Source organism: Geotrypetes seraphini, chromosome 12 (assembly GCF_902459505.1).
Source record: "Geotrypetes seraphini chromosome 12, aGeoSer1.1, whole genome shotgun sequence".
NCBI classification, from domain to species: Eukaryota; Metazoa; Chordata; class Amphibia; order Gymnophiona; family Dermophiidae; genus Geotrypetes; species Geotrypetes seraphini.
In genome coordinates this window covers 82,093,635-82,117,674 of record NC_047095.1, presented here as the reverse complement: position 1 = coordinate 82,117,674, position 24,040 = coordinate 82,093,635, and the positions used below count along the sequence as shown (strand labels likewise).

At 48.1% G+C, this 24,040-nt stretch overlaps 1 protein-coding gene across 2 annotated transcripts in view; it reads right to left on the bottom strand.

Annotated features, from left to right (window-relative positions):
• Positions 1–24,040, bottom strand: part of DHX9 (DExH-box helicase 9) — a 287,744-nt gene that overhangs the window by 180,523 nt on the left and 83,181 nt on the right. For both annotated transcript variants that reach the window (XM_033916167.1, XM_033916168.1), the window contains 2 exons: positions 16,724–16,801; positions 11,754–11,945 (listed from right to left, as the gene is read on the bottom strand). In XM_033916167.1, coding sequence (XP_033772058.1) covers positions 11,754–11,945; positions 16,724–16,801 — 270 coding nt within the window. The remainder of the gene's footprint in view (positions 1–11,753; positions 11,946–16,723; positions 16,802–24,040) is intronic.

Genomic DNA, 24,040 nt, shown 5'->3' with positions numbered 1-24,040 from the left:
TGGACGCAGCATCCGCCGAACAAGCGCGCAGCCACAAAATACGCCGCGCGGCCACGCCAAAGGCCATAGACTTAGCCGAGATCCGCACCAAGTCATAAAGAGCATCTGAGAGGAACGAGGCAGCCATCTCAATATTCGCCACCTCCTGATCCACCAAAGACCAGTCATCAGACTCCCGATCCAGGACACACTCAGCCCACCGAAACACAGCGCGAGCGACCAGCTCCCCACAAATAGCCGCCTGGACCCCAAAGGCAGAGACCTGAAAATTTTGCTTAAGAATGTTCTCCAACTTGCGCTCCTCAGAGTCCCGCAAGGCAGAACCGCCCTCAACAGGCACGGTATGCCGCTTAGAAATCGCCGAGACCACCGCGTCTACGACTGGCGATGCTAGAGTAGCCCGATCCCCCTCTGGGATGGGATACAAACGAGCCATGCTGCGCGCCAAACGAAATGGCGCCTCCGGCGTTTTCCACTGTTCCAGTACAATATCCCGAATATCCTGATGCATGGGAAAAGAGCGGGAAACGGTACGGATCCCCCGAAGCAGAGGGTCCCCCACACGCGGAGTCTCCGGCGGCGCATCCTCAAAACGCAACACCAAAGAAACCTGTTGAATCAGGTCCGGCAGCTCATCTCTCTGAAAAAGGCGCACCACGGACGCCTCTTCGCCGGAGGACGGGAAACCCGACAAACCGCCGCCAGCGGCCGTCCCCTCGAGAGGGTCCTGTAAATCCTCAAAAGGGTCCAGGTCCTCATCTAGACCGACACGCTCCTCCGACCATAAATCCTCATCCCACGACACCCGCAGACGCTTGGACAAGGGAGGAGGAGGAGGAGGGGATGCCACAACAGACGAGAGAGGCAAAGCCGCAGGGAGCGCGGAGGAAACCCCACTCCCCGAAACCCCCTGAGCGCATCCGGGACCCCCAGCCGCCTGAAAATAGGCTCTGCACAAAGAAAAAAAGAAATCAGGGGAAAAACCCCCCGAGGGTCCCAAGGGACTCCCTGCCACAGCAGGGGACCCAGCAGAAACCTGCCCCTGTTTTTCCAATACAGGGGGAAGGTCACCTGAGGTGGAAGACAAAATGGAGGGGCCAGACTGAGAAGATGGCGACTTTCCCGCTAAAAATGCTCCCTCCATAGCCTATAGCGGCTGAGAAGCCTGAACAGTCCCAGTCGCTAAAACAGGCAAGTCGGCATCAGCTGTCAAAACATCAGCTGAGAGGGAATCCCCAACAATCCTGACGTCAGAGGAGGGGCGGGACCGCGGCTCAGGAAGCAGCGCCCAAGCAGCTCAGGGATCGCTGATGTCGCGATCCTGCTGCAGGCTGCTTCACAGGTGGTGCAGGAAGGTCAGTGGGGCGAGCGGTCCTTCCAGGGTGGGGGGGACTAAACGGCAAGGCCGGGAGCACCCCCTCAGGGCTGGCACCTGGGGCGGACCGCCCCTCCCTTGGTACGCCACTGCCTACCACTTAGAAATCCTTTTGTAAATATTGCATTGTAAATCAAAGACAATATAAGAACACACTGTACCATATTATTACACAAGTGAGTAGTAGAAGGCTCTTTCAATGGGATTAATTCACCATACCAACTGTGATTTTGAACCAGGCTTGCACTGGCTGTAGTATGTCAGAGAGGTTGTGAGCGCAGCAAGCCTTATACTGCTGGCATCAAAGGAGGGCTTACGAAACTGATACATAGGCAGAAGACCTGCTTAATACCAAAGCTTCACAGACCTTTTTTTTTTTTTTTTTTTTTTTGCTAAAGAGCAGGACTCAACATCAGAGCCTGCAAGCTGGTGGCAGGAGACACATATTGGGGGAGCTATTTAGCACCTTTTTTTCCCTCCATCTCTGAGCCTTATTTATGACAGTGCTGATCCCCTCAGTCCCAATATCATTGCTGTGGCTATACTATTAGACTAAATTTTGCCCTCCTTTTCACAATTTACAGTATTTTTCGCTCCATAAGACACACTTTCCCCCCAAAAAAAAGTGGGTGGAAAAAGGGGTGCGTCCTATGGAGCAAATACCCAAATCCCCCCCACCCCGTTACCTTATTTAGATTGCCGCCGTTGCTCGCCCTTCGCACGCTGCCGCTGCTGGTTGCTCACTGCCGCGGAAAGCAGAGGAAGGGAAAGGCCAGGTGGGTGCAGCGACTGCACGCTGCCTGCCCAGAAGCCTTACCCCCGACGTCAATTCTGACGTTGGTGAGAAGGTCTAGGCCAGCCAACGGCTGGCCTGAACCTTCTTGCCGACTTCAGAATTGATGTCGGGAATAAGGCTTCTGGGCTGGAAAGCAATCGCTGCACCCGCCTGGCCCTTCCTAGCAAGTATCAACATCTTCTGTCGGGTGCCATGCTGAGCCAGGAGTTGGGTGCCGCGCTGAGTCAGATGTCCCACCCCCACCCACTGCTGCTTCTTCGTCGTCAGGTGTAAGGCTTCTGGGCCAGCAGTGTGCAATCACTGCACCCACCTGGCCCTTCCTAGCAACATCTGTTCCGGGTGCCATGCTGCTGAGCTAGGAGTCCGTTCCCCCCCTCCCCCGCTGCTTCGTCGACGTGCCTCACAGCAGCAGCAGCAGCAGCTGGAGGTAATTAAATCGGGCTGGCAGGCTTGGGGGCGGCAGAAGAGGACAGAGGCTGGAAGGCAGTGAAGGGAACTGGAGGGAGGGAAGACGGGACAATTGATAAGCTTGAGTTGGTGGAGGGGGGAGGGAGAAGAGGACAAAGACTGGAAGGCAGTGAGGGGAACATAGGAGGGAGGGAAGAAAGCAAGAAAGAAATCACCAGACAACAGGGGGAGGAAGAGGACAAAGGCTGGAAGGGGGACATAGGAGGGAGGAAGGAACAATTGTTGGGTCTGAGGAAGGAAGGAAGGAAAGAAAGAAAGAAATTGCCAAATAATAAAGTTAGGAAAAATGGTTATTTTCAATTTAGTGATTAAAATGTGTCAGTTTTGAGAATTTATATCTGCTGTCTATATTTTGCACTATATTTGTCTATTTTTCTATAGTTGTTACTGAGGTGACATTGCATATTTTAAAAAGTCATCTACCTTGATATCTGTGCCCTGTCCCTGCCCCTGCCCACCACTAGACCACCAGAGGGGGGCAGGGTACAGAGCCTGGCAAGGAGTGTGGGGTTGGGTGCAGAGCCTGGCAGGGAGAATTTGGTTCAGAATCTTCTACTAGTATTTAAGCCCGTTAGATTAATGGGTGCTAGAATAGATGTGTAGACTTAACAGATCACAACATTTAATGAAAACTTACCGTGTGAGCAGTCTCTCTTTCTTTCTATCTCTCCTTAGCCGCTGTCTGTTTTTTTTCTTGTCTCTCTCTCTTTTCCTGCTGGCTGTGTCTGTCTCTGTAGCCCCCTGTTTGTCTGTCATTCTGTTTCTTTCTCTCCCTGGCCCCCCGTCTGTCTCTTTCTTTCTCTCTCTCCTTGGCCGCTGTCTGTCTGTCATTCTGTCTGTGTCTCTCCCTGGCCCCCTGTCTGTCTGTCTTTCTTTCTCTTTCTCTCCTAGGCCGCTGTCTGTCTGGGGAGTGGGGGTTTCTTTGTCTCTCTCTCTTTCACCGCTGGCTGTCTGTCTGTCTCTGTGGCCCCCTGTCTGTCTATCATTCTGTTTCAGTCTCTCCCTGGCCACCCTGTCTGTCTATCTTTCTTTCTCTCTCTCTCCTTGGCCGCTATCTGTCTGTCTGTCTGGTTTTTTTTTCTTTGTCTGTCTCTCTGGCCCCCTGTCTGTCATTCTTTCTTTCTCTCTCCTTGGCCGCTGTCTGTCTTTCTTTCTGTCTGTCTCTCTCCCTGGCACCCTACCTGCCTGTGTCTCTCTGTTGCACCATACCTGGCTGTCTCTCCGTGGCCCCCTTCTGTTTCCTCCCAGAACAAACCAAGATTGCTGTCTGCCCCCCAGCACACCCCTCCCCCAAAGCAGCCCCCTTTCCCTCTCCCCCTCAACTTCCCTGTGGAGCAGTAGCACATCATGTAATTCTTACCAGCTCATCAACAACTAACTCTCTCTTCTGACAGCCCGACATCTTTCAGAACCCACAGGAGACAAACCGCCATTGAAACCGCTGCAACTAAACATCTCTTCCGACAGCCCGACGTCTTGCAGCACCCGCAGGAGACACTGTTGAAACCGCCGCGTGCGACATGCGTCACAAATAGCCGCACGCAGCGCGAATGGAACACGGCCACGGAAGCACACATTATGGTGGCAGAGATCACGGCCTTGTAAGTGTGCATGCGTACTTAGGGTTTTATTATAGAGGATTGGATTCCCCCCCCCCCCAAAAAAAAAATAAACCAACCCAAAACACTTTTTAATATAGAAGGAGAAATTAGGTTCTTACCTGCTAATTTACTTTCTTTTAGCTTCTCCAGACCAGTAGAGGTTAATCTTTACGAATGGGTATATATTCAATCATGACCAGCAGGTGGAGACTGAAAACAAAACTTTGGGACAGTATATACTATCCTCCCTTCTCTATTTCCCTCAGTCTGCCGAATAGCCAAGCAGAACCAAGAACTGGAAAACAGAAAGAAAACAATACTCCGAACAGGAGTAACAAATAACATACCCAAATGCTGTTGGAAAATGCAGAGGAGAAATACCCAAAGGAAAATGTCCCCACAGCTCGCCAGCTAAGCCAGCCGAGCCACAGCCGCTGTTCTTTAATTCTCCCCGGCCCTAGAAAAATACTAGAACCCGCAGCAAAAAACAAAAACTGCCCGCGAAACAGCCCCAACAACAACAACAACAGACAGGGTGGGGACCTCTACTGGTCTGGAGAAGCTAAAAGAAAGTAAATTAGCAGGTAAGAACCTAATTTCTCCTTCTTTAGCACTCTCCAGACCAGTAGAGGTTAATCTTTACGAATGGGACGTACCAAAGCAGTCCCTCTCACAGGCGGGACCCCCGAAGGGCCGATACCAGAACACGCTCACCGAACACCGCGTCCCGACGCGCCTGAACATCTACCCGATAATGCCTAACAAATGAATGCAAGGAGGACCAAACCGCAGCCTTACAAATATCCACCGGAGGCACGAGCGACGACTCAGCCCAAGAAGCCGCCTGACCCCGAGTGGAATGAGCCTTGAGAAACTCCGGAACCGGCTTCTGACTCAGAAGATAAGCGGAAGCAATCGTCTCCTTGATCCAGCGCGCAATAGTAGCCTTAGAAGCTCCAGCCCCCTGACGAGGACCCGCCAGAAGGACAAAGAGATGATCGGAGCTCCGAAAATCCCGGGTCCGCTGCACAAAAGCGTGGAGGACCCGACCGACATCCAACTTGCGCAGCTGCCGTTGCTCAGAAGAACCCTCCCGACTACCCAAGACTGGGAGGACCACCGATTGATTGACATGAAAAGGAGAAACGACTTTCGGCAGAAAGGAAGGAACAGGCCGCAAAACAACCCGCTCCCTCGAAAATTCCAGGAAGGGAGCCCTACAAGAGAAAGCCTGTAGCTCAGAAACCCGCCTAGCGGAAGTAATGGCCACCAAAAAGACCGACTTCAGTGTAAGGTCCTTCAAAGAACAGCCATCCAACGGCTCGAAAGGCGGGCGCACCAGAACCGAGAGAACCAGATTGAGATCCCAAGAAGGAATCGAGGGCCGTATGGGAGGCCTGAGCAACTTGGCCGCCCGAAGAAAACGAATCACATCAGGAATGGCCGACAAACGCTGACCTGACACCAGCCCTCGAAAAGCCGACAGCGCCGCCAGTTGAACCCGGAGAGAAGACCAAGCCAGGCCTCTATCCAGGCCATCCTGCAAGAACTCTAGAATGTTAGGCAGAGAAGCGCGAAAAGAGACCACTCCCCGCGCCCGGCACCATTCCTCAAAAAGACGCCAAACCCGCACATAAGCCCGAGAGGTAGAAAGCCTCCGGGACCCCAAAAGTTTAGAGATCACCTTATCTGAATATCCCTTCTTACTCAGGCGGCCCCTTTCAAGAGCCAAGCCGTAAGACAAAAGGGAGACGGGTCGAACATGGGAATGGGACCCTGCGTCAGAAGATCGCACACGAGAGGCAGAGGAAGAGGATCCGCCACCAGATGCCTCACCAGATCCGCATACCACGGACGACGAGGCCAATCCGGAGCCACCAAAACCACCAGCCCCGGGTGGCGAACAATGCGAAGCAGTACTCTGCCCACCAATGGCCAAGGAGGGAACACATACAACAGCCCCTCCGTTGGCCACGGTTGGACCAGAGCATCCAGACCCTCGGCCAGACCATCCCTGCGACGACTGAAGAAGCGGGGTACTTTGGCGTTGCCACTTGTGGCCATCAGATCCATCAGGGGCTGCCCCCAAGCCCGCACTATCAACTGAAACGCCCCGGCGCCGAGACACCACTCTCCCGGATCCAAGAAGTGACGACTGAGGAAGTCTGCCTGAACGTTTTCTACCCCGGCAATGTGAGAGGCCGAGAGGTCCAGAAGATGCAACTCCGCCCAAACCATGAGCCGAGCCGCCTCCTGCGCCACCTGAGTGCTCTTGGTGCCCCCCTGACGATTGACATAAGCCACCGCCGTGGCATTGTCCGACAGGACTCTGACCGACTTGCCCAACAAAAGGGAGTGGAAAGCCAACAGCGCCAGCCGGACCGCTCTGGTCTCCAACACGTTGATCGACCAGGAGGCCTCCTCCGCGGACCAGGTACCCTGAGCTGAGTGACCCAGACACTGAGCCCCCCAACCCAGGAGACTCGCATCCGTAAGGAGCACCGTCCACTGCGGAAGATCCAGACCCACCCCCTGAACTAGGTGAGGGGTCTGGAGCCACCAACGCAGACTGCAGCGCGCCAAGCCTCGCAGGGGAACCGGAACATCCATCCCATGCCTCTGGGGAGACCACCTCCGGAGCAGAGCATACTGGAGAGGACGCATGTGGGCCCACGCCCACCTCACCACGTCCAGGGACGCCTCCATCGACCCCAAAACCTGGAGGAAATCTCGCGCCCGAGGACACCGGGACGCCAAAAGCAGGCGAATCTGAGATTGCAATTTGCTCACCCGGGCCTCTGGGAGGAAGACCTTCCCCAAGGAGGTGTCGAACAGCACCCCTAGGTACTCCAGACGCTGAGCCGGGACCAACCGGCTCTTGGAAAGGTTGACCACCCAGCCCAGCGACCGGAGAAACTCCACCACCCGAGCCGTAACCCGGGAGCTTTCCTGCAACGATTTTGCCCGAATTAACCAGTCGTCCAGGTAGGGGTGAACCAGGATGCCCTCCGACCGCAAGGCTGCCGCGACTACCACCATCACCTTGGTGAACGTCCGGGGAGCCGTGGCCAGCCCAAAGGGAAGCGCACAGAACTGATAGTGCCGACCCAAGATCGCAAAGCGCAGGAAACGCTGATGAGAGGCCCGAATGGGAACATGCAAGTAGGCCTCCGTCAGATCGAGTGAAGTGAGAAACTCCCCCGGCTGAACCGCCAGAATGACCGACCGCAGAGTTTCCATACGGAAAGAGGGAATCTTGAGAGCCCTGTTGACCCCTTTCAAATCGAGGATGGGCCGAAAGGTCCCCTCCTTCTTGGGCACCACAAAATAAATGGAGTACCTGCCCGTGCCCCACTCCGGAGGGGGCACTGGAACAACTGCCCTGAGATCTAGCAAGCGCTGAAGGGTCTGGCGAAAAGCCTGCGTCTTCCCAGGAGTCTGACATGGAGAAGCGAGGAAAAAGTCCGGCAGAGGGCGGGCGAACTCCAGGGCATAACCATCCCGCACCACCTCCAGGACCCACTGATCGGACGTGATCTCGGCCCATTTGGGGAAAAAGTCGCGCAGCCGGGCCCCCACCGGAACCAAAGGGGGCGCCGGCAAGGCGTCATTGTGCAGGACGGGAAGCGGGGGAACCGGCGGAGGGATTCCCTGCCCCCCGACGGGCCCCCCGAAAGGGCTGCATGCGCTGGAAGAACCGACCCCGGGAAAACCCCGGAGACTGGAAAGAAGCAGCCCCACGCCCAGGGCGATACTTGCGAAATTCCCGCAAACGCCCCCCGGGCCGCACCACCCCGAGACGCAGGGCGGGCACGGTCCTCCGGCAGACGGGGACTTTCGAGTCCGACAGAGTCTGAATCAACTTATCCAAGTCCTCTCCAAATAAAAACGACCCCCGAAAGGGAAATTTAGTAAGCTTAGCTTTGGACGCAGCATCCGCCGCCCAAGCGCGCAGCCACAACACACGCCTTGCGGCCACGCCAAAAGCCATAGACTTAGCCGAGATCCGCACCAAGTCATATAGAGCATCTGAGAGGAAGGAGGCAGCCATCTCAATCTTCGCTACCTCCTGATCCACCAGAGACCAGTCATCAGACTCTCGATCCAAGACACGCTCCGCCCACCGAAACACGGCGCGAGCGACCAGTCCCCCACAAATAGCCGCCTGGACCCCAAAGGCCGAGACCTGAAAATTTTGCTTAAGGATGTTCTCCAACTTGCGCTCCTCAGAGTCCCGCAAGGCAGAACCGCCCTCAACAGGCACGGTATGCCGCTTGGAAATTGCCGAGACCACCGCATCCACGACTGGCGAAGCTAACGTAGCCCGATCCCCTTCAGGAATGGGATACAGGCGAGCCATGCTGCGCGCCAGCCGAAAAGGCGTCTCCGGCGTTTTCCACTGCTCCAGAATAATATTCCGAATATCCTGATGCATAGGAAAAGAGCGGGAAACGGAACGGATCCCCCGTAACAGAGGGTCCCCCACACGCGGAGTCTCCGGCGGCGCGTCCTCAAAACGCAAAACCGAAGAAACCTGTTGAATAAGGTCAGGCAGCTCATCTCTCTGAAAAAGGCGCACCACGGACGCCTCGTCACTGGAGAACGGGAAACCCGACAACCCGCCGCCAGCTTCCGTCCCCTCCAGAGGGTCCTGGAATTCCTCAGAAGGGTCCAGATCCTCCTCCAGACCGACACGTTCCTCCGACCACAAATCCTCGTCCCACGACACCCGCAGACGCTTGGACAAGGGAGGCGGCGGAGGGGACGTCACGCCAGACGAGAGAGGCAAAGAAGCAGGGAGCGCGGAGGAAACCCCACCCCCCCGAAACCCCCTGGGCGCAACTGGGACCCCCAGCCGCCTGAAAATAGGCTCTGCATAAAGAAAAAAAGAAATCAAGAGAAAAACCCCCCGAGGGTCCCAAGGGACTCCCTGCCACAGCAGGGGACCCAGCAGAAACCTGCCCCTGCATAGTCAAAACAGGGGGAAGGTCACCTGAGGTGGAAGACAAAATGGAGGGGCCAGACAGAGAAGATGGCGGTTTTCCCGCCAAAAAAGCTCCCTCCATAGCCTGTAGCGGCTGAGAAACCTGAACAGTCTCAGCCGCTAAAGCAGGCAAGCCGGCATTAGCTGTCAAAATATCAGCTGAGAGGGAATTCTCCAAAACCCGACCGTCGGCGGCTCGGGGAATCCCTCCGTGGGCGGACGGAGAAGACCGGGCTTCCCCACCGTTCCCTGCCGACTCGCGAGGCACCATCGGCGGGGAGCTCTGGGCGCCTGCAGCCACTGCCGATGGAGCTCCTCCACCACACCGGCCTGAACACCGCTTGCACAGGCCGGCCGCGAGTGCCTCGCGTCTGGAGCACAATGAGCACTTTTTCCCTTTAGAAGTGCTCATTGCTCCATACGCGACCTAGCTGTAAAAAAGTGCCGGTTAGTTGAAAAAATACAGTAAAATACAGTTTTCTTAAAGGGAAACAACCCTCCAGACTAGCACTACCTCAGGATTTTTTTTTTTTTTTACAGAACAGACTCCACAGGCTCTCGAAGCAATATGCCTTGCTTGATTTAGGGGGCAAGGCTTACTGCTGAGGCTCCTCTAAAAAAATATGGGGAGGTGGAGGAAGTGGGGGGAGGGACCCCGCTCGAGACCCGCCGGGTTTGACACCCCCGAGGTCGGACGAACCCCCAAACAGAGTCCGTCCAAGCTCCGTCCGGCCAAAAACAGGGACAATAAACCCCCTAAACAAATTCCAACAGCCCTACCAAGGGAGATGGGTACAGATCACATCAACACCTGCTGGAGACTGAAAGAAGACTGAGGGAAATAGAGAAGGGAGGATAGTATATACTGTCCCAAAGTTTTGTTTTCAGTCTCCACCTGCTGGTCATGATTGGATATATACCCATTCGTAAAGATTAACCTCTACTGGTCTGGAGAGTGCTAAAGAATAGCAGCTAAGACAAAACTTATTGGTTTTGGAAATTACGAGAGTATCTGTATGCATGAAGTTAATATTTGATGACATTTTGAGAATAGATAATACATTTAGAATCTTTAAGTGTAATCCTGGATTCTAATTTAGAGTTAAATCATATAAGAAAACTCTCTCAAAAAAAATTTTTTCTTCATCTTCAACAACTGAGAGTTATAAGATCTATCTTGTCACAATCCAGTTTTCAAGTACTTTGTCAATCGATACAGGAATACGTTTTAAAGTATCATATCTAGTACATAAGGCTTTATATGGTAATGCTCCAAAACAATTAACATCTCTTATGTATCCCAGCTAATTTTATTACTACATGGAGCAATTGAAATTTTAAATTTCAGCTTCCAAATGTTTTTAGAGTACTTAGAAAGAGTCAACTGGTATGATTGTTTTCTTATCATAGACGTGGAACAGTCTTCCTTTACACTTAAGAAGCCTGAAGTGTCTTGGGATAGGTGCAAAGTTCAGTTGTGGATTAGGAACTAGTTATCGGATAGAAAACAGAGGGTAGGGTTAAATGGTCATTTTTCTTAATGGAGAAGAGTAAACAGTAGAGTGCCACAGGGGTCTGTACTAGGACCAGTGCTATTTAACTTATTTATAAATGATCTGGAAATTACTTCCTCGGGCCCAACAATTGTCTCTTTCTATTTCCTCCCTCCTTCCTTCCTATGTCCAGAGTTCTTGCCCCCTACCCCTCACTGCCTTCCAGCCTTTGTCCTTTCTCCCTCCATGCCGCACCGAAGCCTGCCTGCCTTCCTCGCCAATTCCTCCTTCTCCCTGGTCCGCCGCTCACCCACTGCTGCCGCAACTTCACAAAGGGAAGGGCCGGCGGTGTGCAATCAGGCCCACAAGCTTTCCCCCGACATAAATTCTGAAGTTGGTGATAAGGTCCAGGACCTTCTCTCCGACATCAGAATTGACATCGGGGCAAGACTTATGGGCCTGATTGCACACCGCCGGCCCTTCTCTTCCTTTCCTGCAGTAGCGAGCAGATAAGAGGGCGGCAAGCAGCACCAGCAGTGGCGGGGGGGTGAGCCATAAGCATCAGAAAGCTGGAAGGGGGGAGCAACGAGCAGCAGCAGAACGCCAGGGGGGGTGACAAGCAGCAGCAGAATGCCGGGGAGGGGGGGGGGGGGGCAGGTGTATTCGCTCCATAAGATGCACCCCGTTTTCCACTCCCTTTTTGGGGGTGGGAAAAATGCATCTTATGGAGCGAAAAATACATTAACTTTTTTGATATATATTATTTTTGATATTTTATCTCTTTGTGCAATTTTTAAGCAAATGTACTCGGTTCTTCTTCTTGTAATCTGCTCTAAATCTGAATTGAAAAATAGCGGAATATAAGACTACTGACGAGGCCAATATTTAGCTGCTCCTTCACTCCCTAGTTTGGCTTAGGAATATAGTATGTACAATTTTATAAACACAAATAAGACAGATGGATGTGGCACAGTTGGCAGAAGCTACTGCTCAATCAATTGTAAATTCTGCTGACAGGCACACTGGGAGTCCTCACCTGTGTTACTACAATGTTGCATTCAGCACCACGGTCATTGTGAATATGCTCATCAAGAATGTACTGTGGGACCTGTGTGGTTTTACCGCATCCTGTAGCTCCCCGGATGATGACGACAGGATTATGATGAATTGCATTAAGAATCTCATTTTCAAATGTCTTTACAGGTAGCATCTCACGCTCATGCAAGATCTGAAAATAAGAGAGAGCAGTTAATCGTACCAGAAAGTACTTTTTTTACCTGTTAACAAAACACAGCTAACAAACTCGGTAAGAATAGGAAAGCTCAGAACAGGAACACAGGCATTCAACTGATGTTTAAATCAATCACATTTGCTTAATGATTTTGCCTTTAGGTTTTTGTTTTTTTTATTTTAACGTGGTAAATGAACTTCTATAAAAATAAATCCCATGCAGAAAATGTTTACATGTTAGGGGGACAGCAAGATAATGCAGACACACTGAAAGTGATGTCACCAATGGCTCCTAAGACACAGATTTATCTTCTAAAGCCAAGAATCTTCTTGGAAGGTTTGCTGGATGCACATTTGGAATCCCATGATAGCCTGCTGTCGTCCTCCCCATTCAGCCTGTACTCAGCCGAGATGTATTCATGTGTGAACAAGGTTTCCCTGCTCTGGTAAGCTGAACACTTGGCAACCTTGGCAGAACCATGCAGGTAGAAGTAACTACATTCATGCAAAGAGACTTCCTTCTGCCACGTCATCAGTGACACAGATGAGGGAAAGTCCCAGCGAGGTAGGCCAGGATAAGCCTGTTCACCTCTGCCAAGCCGGTCACTGCCACTGCTATTTTAGGAGGCCCAAAGGGGGATGGGGGTGGGAATCAGTCAGAAGGAGGGATGGCAAGCTGCTTAACAGGAGGATAGGAAGGAGGAAGCCGCTGCCTGGGTGGGGAGGAGGGGGGGGAGAAAGGAGAGGAGAGAAGAAGAATTGGTGGAGATGGGATGTAGGAAAGGAAGGAAGAGATGCAACAGAGGTAGAATGGAGTGATAGGAAGATGTCCTGCATATGGTAAAGGGGATAGACATATGCATGGAGAAGAGAGAAGGAGAAATGTTGGACATAGAGGTAGAGAGCAGGGAGAGATGGTGCATAAGATAATGGAGGGGAGGAAGGGAGATATGCTGCATGGAAGGGAATAGAGACATTTGATCCAGGGCACAAGGCAAAGAGAAAAAGAGAAAGAAACAAAAATGTTGGATATGGCAGTGGAAGGGAAGGTAGAGATGGAAGAGAGAGAAGGGAAGGTTGAGATGGAAAATGAGCATGGAGAAAGAAGAAAACGTCAAATGGACAAGAGACCCTGGTGAGTGAGTTAATAGAAAACAAAAAGAAATCAGATCCTGGTCCCAACATGATTTGAATAATAAAATGACCAGACAACAAAAGGTAGAAAAATAATTCTATTTTCTATTTTGTGATTACAATATGTCAGATCTGAAATGTGCATCCTGCCAGAGCTGGTGTTAGACAGTAAGCATGAGCTAGGACTTATCAGAGAGAGGAAAAGTCTTTCTGTTTACAGCGCCGGTATAAGGCTGGAGAGGGCAAAGTGGGCTATGTGGGTGAAGAGGCTACAAAATAAACCCACCAGAATGTTTGGAAAAAACATCTATTGGGCAGGAAAAGTAAATCAAATTGAAAAATCAATTCAATAGGCCGAATTGAATAATTTTCCCCTGAAACGAGCAGCACCAGTACACACCCACAGAACTGGCTCCTATGTTCCAAGCAGTCCTTTACCCCAAGCTGTAGCTCTTCCTAGCATTCAACCTATTTATTACATTACATTACATTAGTGATTTCTATTCCGCCATTACCTTGCGGTTCAAGGCGGATTACATCCAAACTAAAACAAGAATTACATTCCAAATTTGAAGTAATAGAATAAGCGATGAGATAAAACATTTAAGGTTACCAGCGGGAAGTAGAAGTCTTTAGGAGATAAGAATAGGGTGAATTATGGGGTTTTAGATAATGTTTGGTAAATAGAAGAATATTAGAGAGTACTAAGGGTATAGAGAATGCTGGATGTTGGGTTGGGATTGGTTGTGCTGGATAGGTTTTATGTGTTTTTTGAAGAGTATGGTTTTAATATCTTTCTTGAAGATTTTGTAGTTTGTGGTTGTAGTTAACAGAGTGGTGAATTGTCTGTCCAGCTTAGCTGCTTTGGAGGCTATTAGGTTGTCATAAAGTTTTTTCATTTGGCATTTTTGGATGATGGGTAAGAGAATAGTGAATGGGTTCTTCTGTGTCTGGTTGAGGAGGATTGATTTAGTCGATTATTCCAGTAGGTTGGGCTTTCTCCGTTGATAGCCTTGTAAAGTAAGCAGTAGAATTTGAAGTGCACTCTCACTTCTATTGGAAGCCAGTGTGAGTCATGGTATGCCTCTGTGATATGGTCATATTTTTTTAGTAAATAGACAAGTCTCAGGGCTGTATTCTGCACTGTCTGCAGTTGCTTCATCATGGTCGCGGGACATGGTAGGTGTAGTATGTTGAAGTAGTCCATCATCCCAAGGATAAGAGATTGTACCAATAGTAGGAATTGCTTCTTTTCGAAGAATGTTCGGATTTTTCATGGTCATTAACGATGCCTTTATTATTTTGTTAATTTGGGGTTGCATGTTGCAGCTTCTGTCAATTGTGATTCCATGCAATTTTAGAGTAGGTTGTATTGGATATGAGAACAAATTTATTACAAGATTAGTTAATGTTGGAGTTTTGTCGTTTTCTAGTAGGATGAAATTTGTTTTGTCAGGGTTAAGTTTTAATTTGTGCTCTGTCATCCACATTGCAACTGATTCGAGGGTTCTGTGTATTGTGCTTGCCATGACAGATTCTGGTTGGTTGAAGGGGAGGAGAATAGTGATGTCATCTGCGTAGTTGTATGAAATTATGCCAAGATTATCTAGGTAGTAGCTGAGGGAAACTATGTATATATTGAATAGTGTAGGTGATAGGGTTGGGGAACTCCGCAGGGGTTGGACCATGGTTCTGATTTATCTGATCCTTAGTGACTGGGCTTGCATGCTTTATCTGAAACAGACAGTGCCAATTCAGATGATTCATGTTCTGCTCATATTTATGAGCATATGCCAAGGTGGTAGCAGCTCAAATTGTGAGGAAAAATTTTTATAGTCCATTCTCACAGTGGAAAAAAATACAATCTAGTCTGTGTGAGGAATTATCAACCAAACAAGTGCCAACCAGCCTTTGTTTGGAAAATAGTTTAAAACTTGCCCCCTTAATGTCCTGCACTTTACAGAAAAAAATGCTACAGATAAACTGGGAAAGTATGCAGAGCATGGCTCGTGGAATTATTTCCTATTCCTCTAAAAGTATGTCTCGCTATATGGACCGGTATGTATATGCATATAGGTATATTAATGCATGTATGTTTATTTGCACTTGTATATGTTGGTTCTCTGTGTGTCTGTGATCAAGAGAGGAGCAGAGAGGACTTTTTGAAACATTCAATCCCAAAATTACTGTTAAGCGTTTTTTGTAAGCTGTAGCTGTTTGAACTGCTTTTCTATTTGAGAGTCAGCTTCATTTTGTTTCCTAATGTCACAACATGCAGAATCTTTAACTCTACAGTACATTAACTTGCTCCAATTCACCGCCTCCCTTTCTGTGCCTAGAAGAACCTTTCAGTGCTATTCTGTTGGCTGGATCCTACCCAGAGTCTCTGTTGCTAGTTATCCAAGAAGCAGGAAGGGGAAGACTCACTCTCACAAGGGAGAATTGGAGATCTACAAAGTGTTTCAACTCTGAAAAATGTTCAGATATGTTAGCCATCCAAGCTTCTGGACATGAATATAAAAACCAGTAGAATCCTGAAAAAAGCCAGACAGTTGCAATTTTAATCTCCTGAGTTCTGAGTACATCTGACATCCTCTAAACTTTCAACCCTAATTATGTTCCCAACTTGTCAATGTCTTAATCTAACCCTGTCCATGGTTACAGACATTATCTAGCAGTATACACAGTAACAGAAAGCAATACAATTCAGTTAAAAAGTTCATGGTAGAAACAAACAAAAAAAGAAACATACGCGAATAACTTAAATGCAGTACATAACAGCGAGGGATGCAGTCATAATCTGTGGGGGGGGGGCATGTATGGAAGTATAGCTAGGGCAGTTTACAGAGGGATAGTTGTGCAAGGAACGAGTGCAGTCTGTGGGGTGATGGAGCAGTTGTAGGGGGTAGTTTTTGAGGATGTGATGGTACACTTACAGGGCTTTTTCTTGGGGGGATGAGAAGGTTTGTGTAAGGAAATAGTATTTTGGGGTGGGGCCAGTTTGAGAAATTGTAAAAGTACATTATAGAGAAGTAGTTTGAAGGGAACAGTGCCGGTATTTTCTGCATTATATTGTAAATGCTTTCTGTCTTTAGCTGTTTTTAAGTCCATTATTCTAATTTGTATTTTATCTGTATCCCATGTATTAGCTCACCTTGTTGTGAACCGCCTAGAACTTTTTCGGTATGGTGGTATATAAGAATAAAATTATTATTATTATTATTAACTGGTTAACTAGACTGCCTTCTCCCACAGAAACCAAAAATTCTTTTGGGACCTTACTTCTCTGGAACCTCAAGTCGGATTTGGTCCTTTTTCAAACCTTGTCTTTTTACCAGTTTTACCCACATTAAGATTTGTCCTATTTTATTTAAATTTTGAAATAATTATTTTGCACCAAGACATTCTCGATCCCTTTTATATAATTCTTTTCATCTTCTATTGTACTACAAAGAGTTGTGAAAGTAAAACTTGTAGAAACAGTCCTGTGAGACTCTTGATTCTTAATTTTAGCCTTTAAGACACAGGATTGTTGAAGCCATCACACTATAGAGGTTTCAAATCAGTAACTGCAAGAAAAGCATGGAGATCTTACACTTCGCCCCCCCCCCCCCCAAAAAAAAAAAAAAGGCCCCAGCCTACCTGCTGCAGACTCTGATCCTGGTCCAGTTGGTACATAAGCTCACGCTTTAAGTCTGTACTGATCTGCTCTTTTGTTGCCTGCAAAGGGAAAAGCACCACAAAAACAAACTAATTAATGCTCATTCCTCCTAAGACACTAGTTTAAAGAATGGCAGAGAAGTAAAGAAAAATGGGGAAGATAGAGAAGGGAAAGAGACAATTCTACTGTATGCCAATGCACAAAGACAGGACTACTTGCTTGTGTGTCAAGAACCTAATAAACGTTGCAAAAAAAAAAAAAAAGCCTGTTTTTCTTGCTAATATGTTCAGAGCCAAAGAAAGGTAGGCTTAAGGTTCTTCAGCATCACTATGAAATGAGTTTAAAAACCTAAAATATAAATGCTTAGACTACAATATGGAGATACAGACAGGAACAGAGAAAGCAGTAGTAACAAAGAAATAAGAGTTTTATAGAAAAGTCCTCACAGGAAGTGATGGGATGCAAAACACAATCCAGGAAGAGAAATTAGATCTTACCTGCTAATTGTCTTTTAGTTCCTCCAGATTAGTCCAAATGCTTGTATATGCACTCCTACTAGCAGATGGAGACTGGGAACTTCTGACATCTCAGTGAACCTATAAATGACCTGTGTAGTGTTCAGCTAGCCAGTACGGAGATCTCCGAGAATCTCGGAGAGAGCGTGAACTCAAAGGCCTTGAGCATGCGCAGTGCTTAAGGCCCAGCAAACAAGAAGATGCAGATCTTCGGGCACCAGCACCACATGTCCTGTGCATTGGTGCCGGTGCTGGTGCCAGATGGGGGTACGCAGTGTGTTCGGGTGGGTGCTGGGGAATGCCAGATCGCAACGGGGGGGGGGGGAGGGGGGTGCGACACGAGCGGGGGATGCCGCATCACGGGGGGGGGAGGGTGGATCACACGGGGGGCCCTTCATGAACAGGGGGAGCAATGACGGTTCTCGGGGGGGGGGGGGTAGAGCAGTGCCACTGGCCTCGGGGGTGGGTGGGTGGGAACGTATCAAGTTCCTATGGGGAAACTCGCTTTGATATACGAGTATTCTGGTTTACGAGCATGCTTCTGGAATGAATTATGCTCGTAAACCAAGGTACCACTGTATTTCCATAAAAAAGCAGATTGACAGCCTAAACCAGTCTCTCTCAAACTGTGTGCCATGAAAGATTCCAGAATTTTACTTTATTTTAAAAAATTCCCTTCATAAGTATACACTAGAATATAGAGAATGACACGGAGACAAATTTGTCCCCTTCCCTGCAGGAACTCAATTTGTCCATCCCAGGCCGTGAGTTTTGTCGCTGTCCATGTCTCATTCCTGTAAGCTCTGCCTTAACTGCACAAGCCTCAAACACTTATGATTTTAAAGTGTTTGAGGCTTGTGCAGATGAGGACAGAGTTTGCAGGAATGGGACAGGGACAGGAAAAAAACTCGCCAGGACAAGAAAATGAGCTCCCACGGGGACAGGAAAAAATTTGTCCCCATGTCATTCTCTCCTAGAATAGATGACATGTATGTTGCATACGCATGAATCTGTCAATGTTATGAGTGTCTGTGTGCGTAAAGATACAACCGCCCAGACAGCATGATTCTTTGATGTGACTGGACCTTGAAAACTAATGGCAAGTAATTATAGGGTTTTTTTTATGCAGCAGTTATCTTAACTTAAGCAACAAAGCAATCAAGGCTTTGTTACCATCTTCTAATCTTTGCAAACTTGGATTTTCAGCTCTGACAGAAATTAAATAGATGGTGGATGATGAAATGCAAGTTTGCTTGTTGATTATCAAGCTGTGTTTTGATTTATTTGCACTCAAAAACAAGCACATCCATCGCATTGATTAGCAATTCTATTCTATCTACTTTAGTTTCACCATTGTTACAACTACCCATACATAGCTTAAAGAACCTTAAATAACTAACTCTCAAATTTAAATTTTTGTTGGTTTTGCAATTTTATAATGTGCCATGAAAACATTTAAGGTGAGGTAAGGGACCCAGCTAGAGACCCAACGGATTTAACACCCCCGAGGTTGGACGGATCCCCAAACAGGACCCACCCCAGCTCCGTCTGTCACAAAAGGGGGACCCAGGAGTCCAAAACAAATTCCAACAGTACTAAGAGGGGAGCCAAATTAGTCTTACCACCTGCTACTGGAGACTGAGATAGACTGCATTGCTAGGGGGGAGTCTATCCTAATATACAAGTTTGTTCTCAGTCTCCACCTGCTGGTAGCAGTGAGGTATTTTACCCTCGTAAGGACTATACCAGTCTACCAGGCGCTACAGAATGATCTTTACTCCTATCAAGAACCACAGCACATCTGGATACAATGCCAATCCTTTGCCATATACCAAGCCTTCATAACATTGCTAACGCCATCATCTGTACCTTAAGGAAGGCCATCCTGCAAGAACTCCAGAAGTCTGCTATGGAAGATATGAACGAAATAAGGTCTCACACTTCTGGCTCCACATCTCAAAAATATACTAGACCAGACATGGGCAAACTACGGCCCGCGGGCCATATCCGGCCCGTTTAGTGTTTTAAACCAGCCCGCCATGGCGATGTGTACTTTCCTCCCTCCCTTCCATGAAGCCGATGCAACCCGCAGAGCTCCGGGATTCTGAAGCTGTCACGTACCGGGCCCTGAGCCACCTGTTAGGGGATGGGGAGCTTCTGCTGCTCAGCGTTTCCCTTTCCTAGCCCAGGCTCTCGGGCGCAGCTGATGTTTTTCCGCGTTGCGCTTGGAAGGGGGAGAGGAGGCCGAGGCTGGGTTTGTGCCCGACACCGCTGTGCACTACACCCCGGACCCAGCCTAGAGCTGAAGTTGGGGGCCCTGGAGCTATGGAGTGTGAAGGACCCGCTGCCTGTTTCTTTGGATTATCCTTGTCCGGCCGAGGAGACCAGCAAAGCATTGCTGGTGTTGGAGGGCCCCGAGTCAGAGGCAGAGAGCTTGGAGAACACCAGCTGCTCTGAGGAGGATCTGAACAGCCCGGAGCCACTGGGGAGAGCCCAACCGCAGCTGCCTGAGCCACTGCAGCCCAGTGCCAGACCATGACCGATAGGGATGTGGAGCGAGGGTTGTACAGGGGCAGACCAAGTCGTGTGGGTGCTGGGAGCTGCTGCAGGAAGATCCTCTTCACCCATTCAAAAAGCTGCAACGGGTCTGGCGACGTCTTTCACCGGAGGAAGCTGGAGGCTTTACTGCCTCAGCTGGCAGCTTGACTAATGCATCCGGGTCCCGCAATCAGAGGCAGGAAGCGCGAAGGGTGCTAGAGGGAGGGGTGAAGGAGAGGAACAGATGCCGAAGGGAAATGGGGAAGAGAGAGTGGGGACTGGGGAGAAGACCCTGAAGGGAAATGGGGAAGAGAAAGAGGGGAGAAGATGCTGCTGTAGGGAAATGGGGAAGAGAGAGTGGGGAGATGATGCTGATAGGAAATGGGGAAGAGAAAGAGGAGACTGGGGAAAAGACACTGCTGAAGGGAAATGGGGAATAGAGGGAGGGGGAGAAGATGCTGCTGAAGGGAACTGGCAGAGAGAAGGCAGACAATGGATAGAAGGAATTCAATGAGGAGATGAAGAAAGCAGAAACCAGACATAAGAACATAAGCTGAGCATCTGCTGGGTCAGACCTGAGGTCCATCATGCCCATCAGGTCCAGGACCTGTATAGTAGCCCTCTATCTATACCCTTCTATCCCCTTTTCCTTCAGAAAATTGTCCAATCCCTTCTTGAACTCCAATGCCTTACCCTATCCTATCACTCCATCTGGAAGCGTGTTCCAGGTGTCCACCACCCGTTGGTTGAAGAAGAACTTCTTAGCATTGGAATGCATTTGGAATGCCCTCTCGTTTTTGTAGTTGTCCAAAGTTTGAAGAATCTGTCCCTCTCCACTCTCTCTATGCCCTTTGTGATCTTATAAGTCTCTATCATATCCCCTCTAAGTCTCTGCTTCTCCAGCGAAAAAAAACCGTTTCTCTAATCTTTCAGCATATGAAAGGTTTTCCATACCTTTTATCAAACGTGTCGCTCTCTTCTGAACCCTCTCGAGTATCGCCATATCCTTCTTTAGGTATGGTGGCCAATATTGGACGCAGTACTCCAGATGCGGGTGCACCATCGCCCGATACAACGGCAGGATAACTTCTTTCGTTCTGCTTGTAATACCCTTCTTGATTATTCCTAGCATTCTATTTGCATTCTTAGCAGCCGATGCGCATTGTGCCGACGGCTTCATTGTCATGTCCACTATTATCCCTCAAGTCCCTTTCTTGGGAACTCTCACTCAATAACAGCCCTACCATCGTGTAGCTGTACCTCGGGTTTCTGTTTCCTACGTGTAAGACTTTACATTTCTCTACATTGAACTTCATCTGCCATCTTGTCGCCCACTCCCCTAGTTTGTTTAGGTCCCTTTGTAAAACTTTGCATTCCTCTTTAGTCCTAGCCCCATTAAATAGCTTGGTGTCATCTGCGAATTTTATTACTTCGCTCTTCGTCCCCATTTCTAGATCATTTATAAATACATTGAATAGCAGCGGTCCAAGCACCGATCCCTGCGAAACACCACTCGTGACCTTCCTCCAGTCCGAGTAGTGGCCCTTCACTCCTACCCTCTGCTTTCTGCCCGCCAACCAATTCCTGATCCATCTGTGTACGTCTCCTTCCACCCCATGGTTCTTTAGTTTCCGAAGTAGGCGTTCATGGGTTACCTTGTCAAAGGCTTTTTGGAAGTCTAAGTATACAATGTCTATGGGGTCCCCTTTGTCCATCCGTCTGTTAATTCCTTCAAAGAAGTGCAATAAGTTCGTCAGGTACGATATTCCCTTGCAGAAGCCATGTTGGCTTGTTTTTGTAAGTTTATGCCTCTCTAGATGCTCCTCAATGCTATCTTTTATCAGCATTTCCGCCATTTTCCATGGAACCGAGGTCAGACTTACCGGTCTGTAGTTCCCTGGGCCACCTCTCGATCCCTTTTTAAAGATGGGCGTAACATTGGCTATCTTTCAATCCTCCGGGATCACGCCTGTTTTCAGGGATAGATTACAAACCTGCTGTAGTAGTTCCGCTATTTCCTCCTTTAGTTCTTTCAATACTTTAGGGTGGATTACGTCCGGGCCCAGTGATTTGTCAGTTTTTAATTTTTCTATCTGCCTGTGTACGTCCTCAAGGCTTACTTTCATGGATGTTAATTTCTCTGCTTGGTCTCCTTTGAAGATTTGTTCAGGTTCTGGTATGTTGGATGTGTCTTCTTTTGTAAATACTGACGAAAAGAACATGTTTAGTCTTTCCGCCATTTCTTTCTCCTCCTTCACCACTCCCTTCCTATCTCTGTCATCCAGCGGTCCCACCTCCCACCTGCTTCCCTTTAACATATCTGAAGAACGGTTTGAAATTTTGTGCTTCCCTGGCTAGCCTCTCTTCATATTCTCTTTTTGCTTTTCTAACCACAAGGTGACATTCTTTTTGATACTTCCTGTGTTCTTTCCAGTTCTCCTCGGTTTTGCCCTTTTTCCATTTCTTGAATGAATTCTTCTTATCCCCTATCGCTTTCTTCACTTCTTTAGTTATCCACGCAGGGTCTTTTGTTTGACTCTTTTTGCACCCTTTTCTGAATCTGGGGATATACCGATTTTGCCCCTCGCTTACCGTGTCCTTGAATAAAGACCAGGCTTGCTCTACAGTATTTCTTTGTGTTGTTCCTGAGTTTCTTCCTTACCATTACCCTCATTGCTTCATAGTTTCCTTTATTGAAGTTAAAAGTTGTCGCTGTGGTTCTCTTTTCCTTCGGTATTCCTACTTCAACTTTGAACTTGATCATGTTATGATCGCTGTTTCCAACGGACCCACTATTTCCACGTCCTTTGCAGGTCCTCTTAGCCCATTAAGGATTAGATCCAGAGTGGCATTTCCTCTCGTCGGTTCTCTGACAAACTGATCCATGAAGCAGTCCTGTATAGTTTCCAGGAATCCAGTCTCCCTAGCGCATTTTGAGTTTCCAAGGATCCAGTCTATTCCGGGATAGTTGAAGTCTCCCATAATGATTGTGTTACTGTTTTTTACAATCCCGTTTCATCTCGGCTTCCATTTCTTCATCGGTAGTTTCGTTTTGCCCTGGTGGACGATAGTACAGGCCCATCTTTATCTTGGGCCCTTTCCTTCCCGGTATTTTAACCCATAGCGATTCCAATTTGTTGGTCATCGAGTGTATGCTTTCTTTTATGTATAGAACTATTCCTCCTCCTTTCTGACCTGTCCTCACAATAGAGTCTGTACCCCGGAAGTGCTATGTCCCATTTGTTTTCTTCATTCCACCATGTTTCGGAGACCCCAATGATGTCTAGGTTCTCAGTTTTGGCCATGACTTCTAGTTCCCCCACTTTGTTCCTTAGGCTCCTTGCATTAATAATAATAATAATAATAACAGTTTATATACCGCAGGACCATGAAGTTCTATGCGGTTTACAATGATTAGAAATGTTACAGATTATTGGAAATTCCTGAAAGCTCCTTACCTCCTCTTACAAGAGTGTATTATCTTCCTGCCAAGCCCCAATTCAAAGAAGAAGGAAAAATTGAGGAATCCCAGGAGAGATCATTGGACATTTCCGCAATACTGGAACAATCAGATAGAGAATTGGCTGTCCCAGCCACTCTCTTGTTGTCTGTCACTTTGGCTCCAGACAAGGATTGGATATTAAAACTTTTCTTTAAAAATAGGTCCAAAGACTTCCTGGGACATCATATTCAGATTTTCCCTGATGTCTCTAGAGAGACTCAAAAGAGAAGGAAAGAATTTCTACTTCTAAAACCTGGAGTGACTCAAATAGGGGGTATTTTCTTTCTGAGATATCCATGTAAATGTGTGGTTAGATATTTATCATTGAAGTATATTTTTACAGAGCCGTCTCAACTGATTAGTTTTCTCTCAGCGAAACGTCTTGAGAAAGGAATAACAGCGCCCATGGAAGGTTAGCTCCCCGCACTGTAGTAAGACATGGATTTTCTTTTAATTAATTTGATTTATATTTGTCCTACTCTTTAAATCTTGGATCCAATATATGGAGGACTAGTGTGTGATCAACTAGATCATTATTACTTTATTTATCTATTTTTATTTTCAAACTTAATTATGATTGTGGTATATCTTAATTTTGGAAATTTAGTTCAGTATGTTGTTTGATCTCACTTTACTGTACAAGATGTATATGCTTGGTAATATTATAAAATTCTATAAATAAATAATAAAAAAAAAAGAAATGTTACAGATTGATTGAATAAACAAAGTTACAGATTGAATGA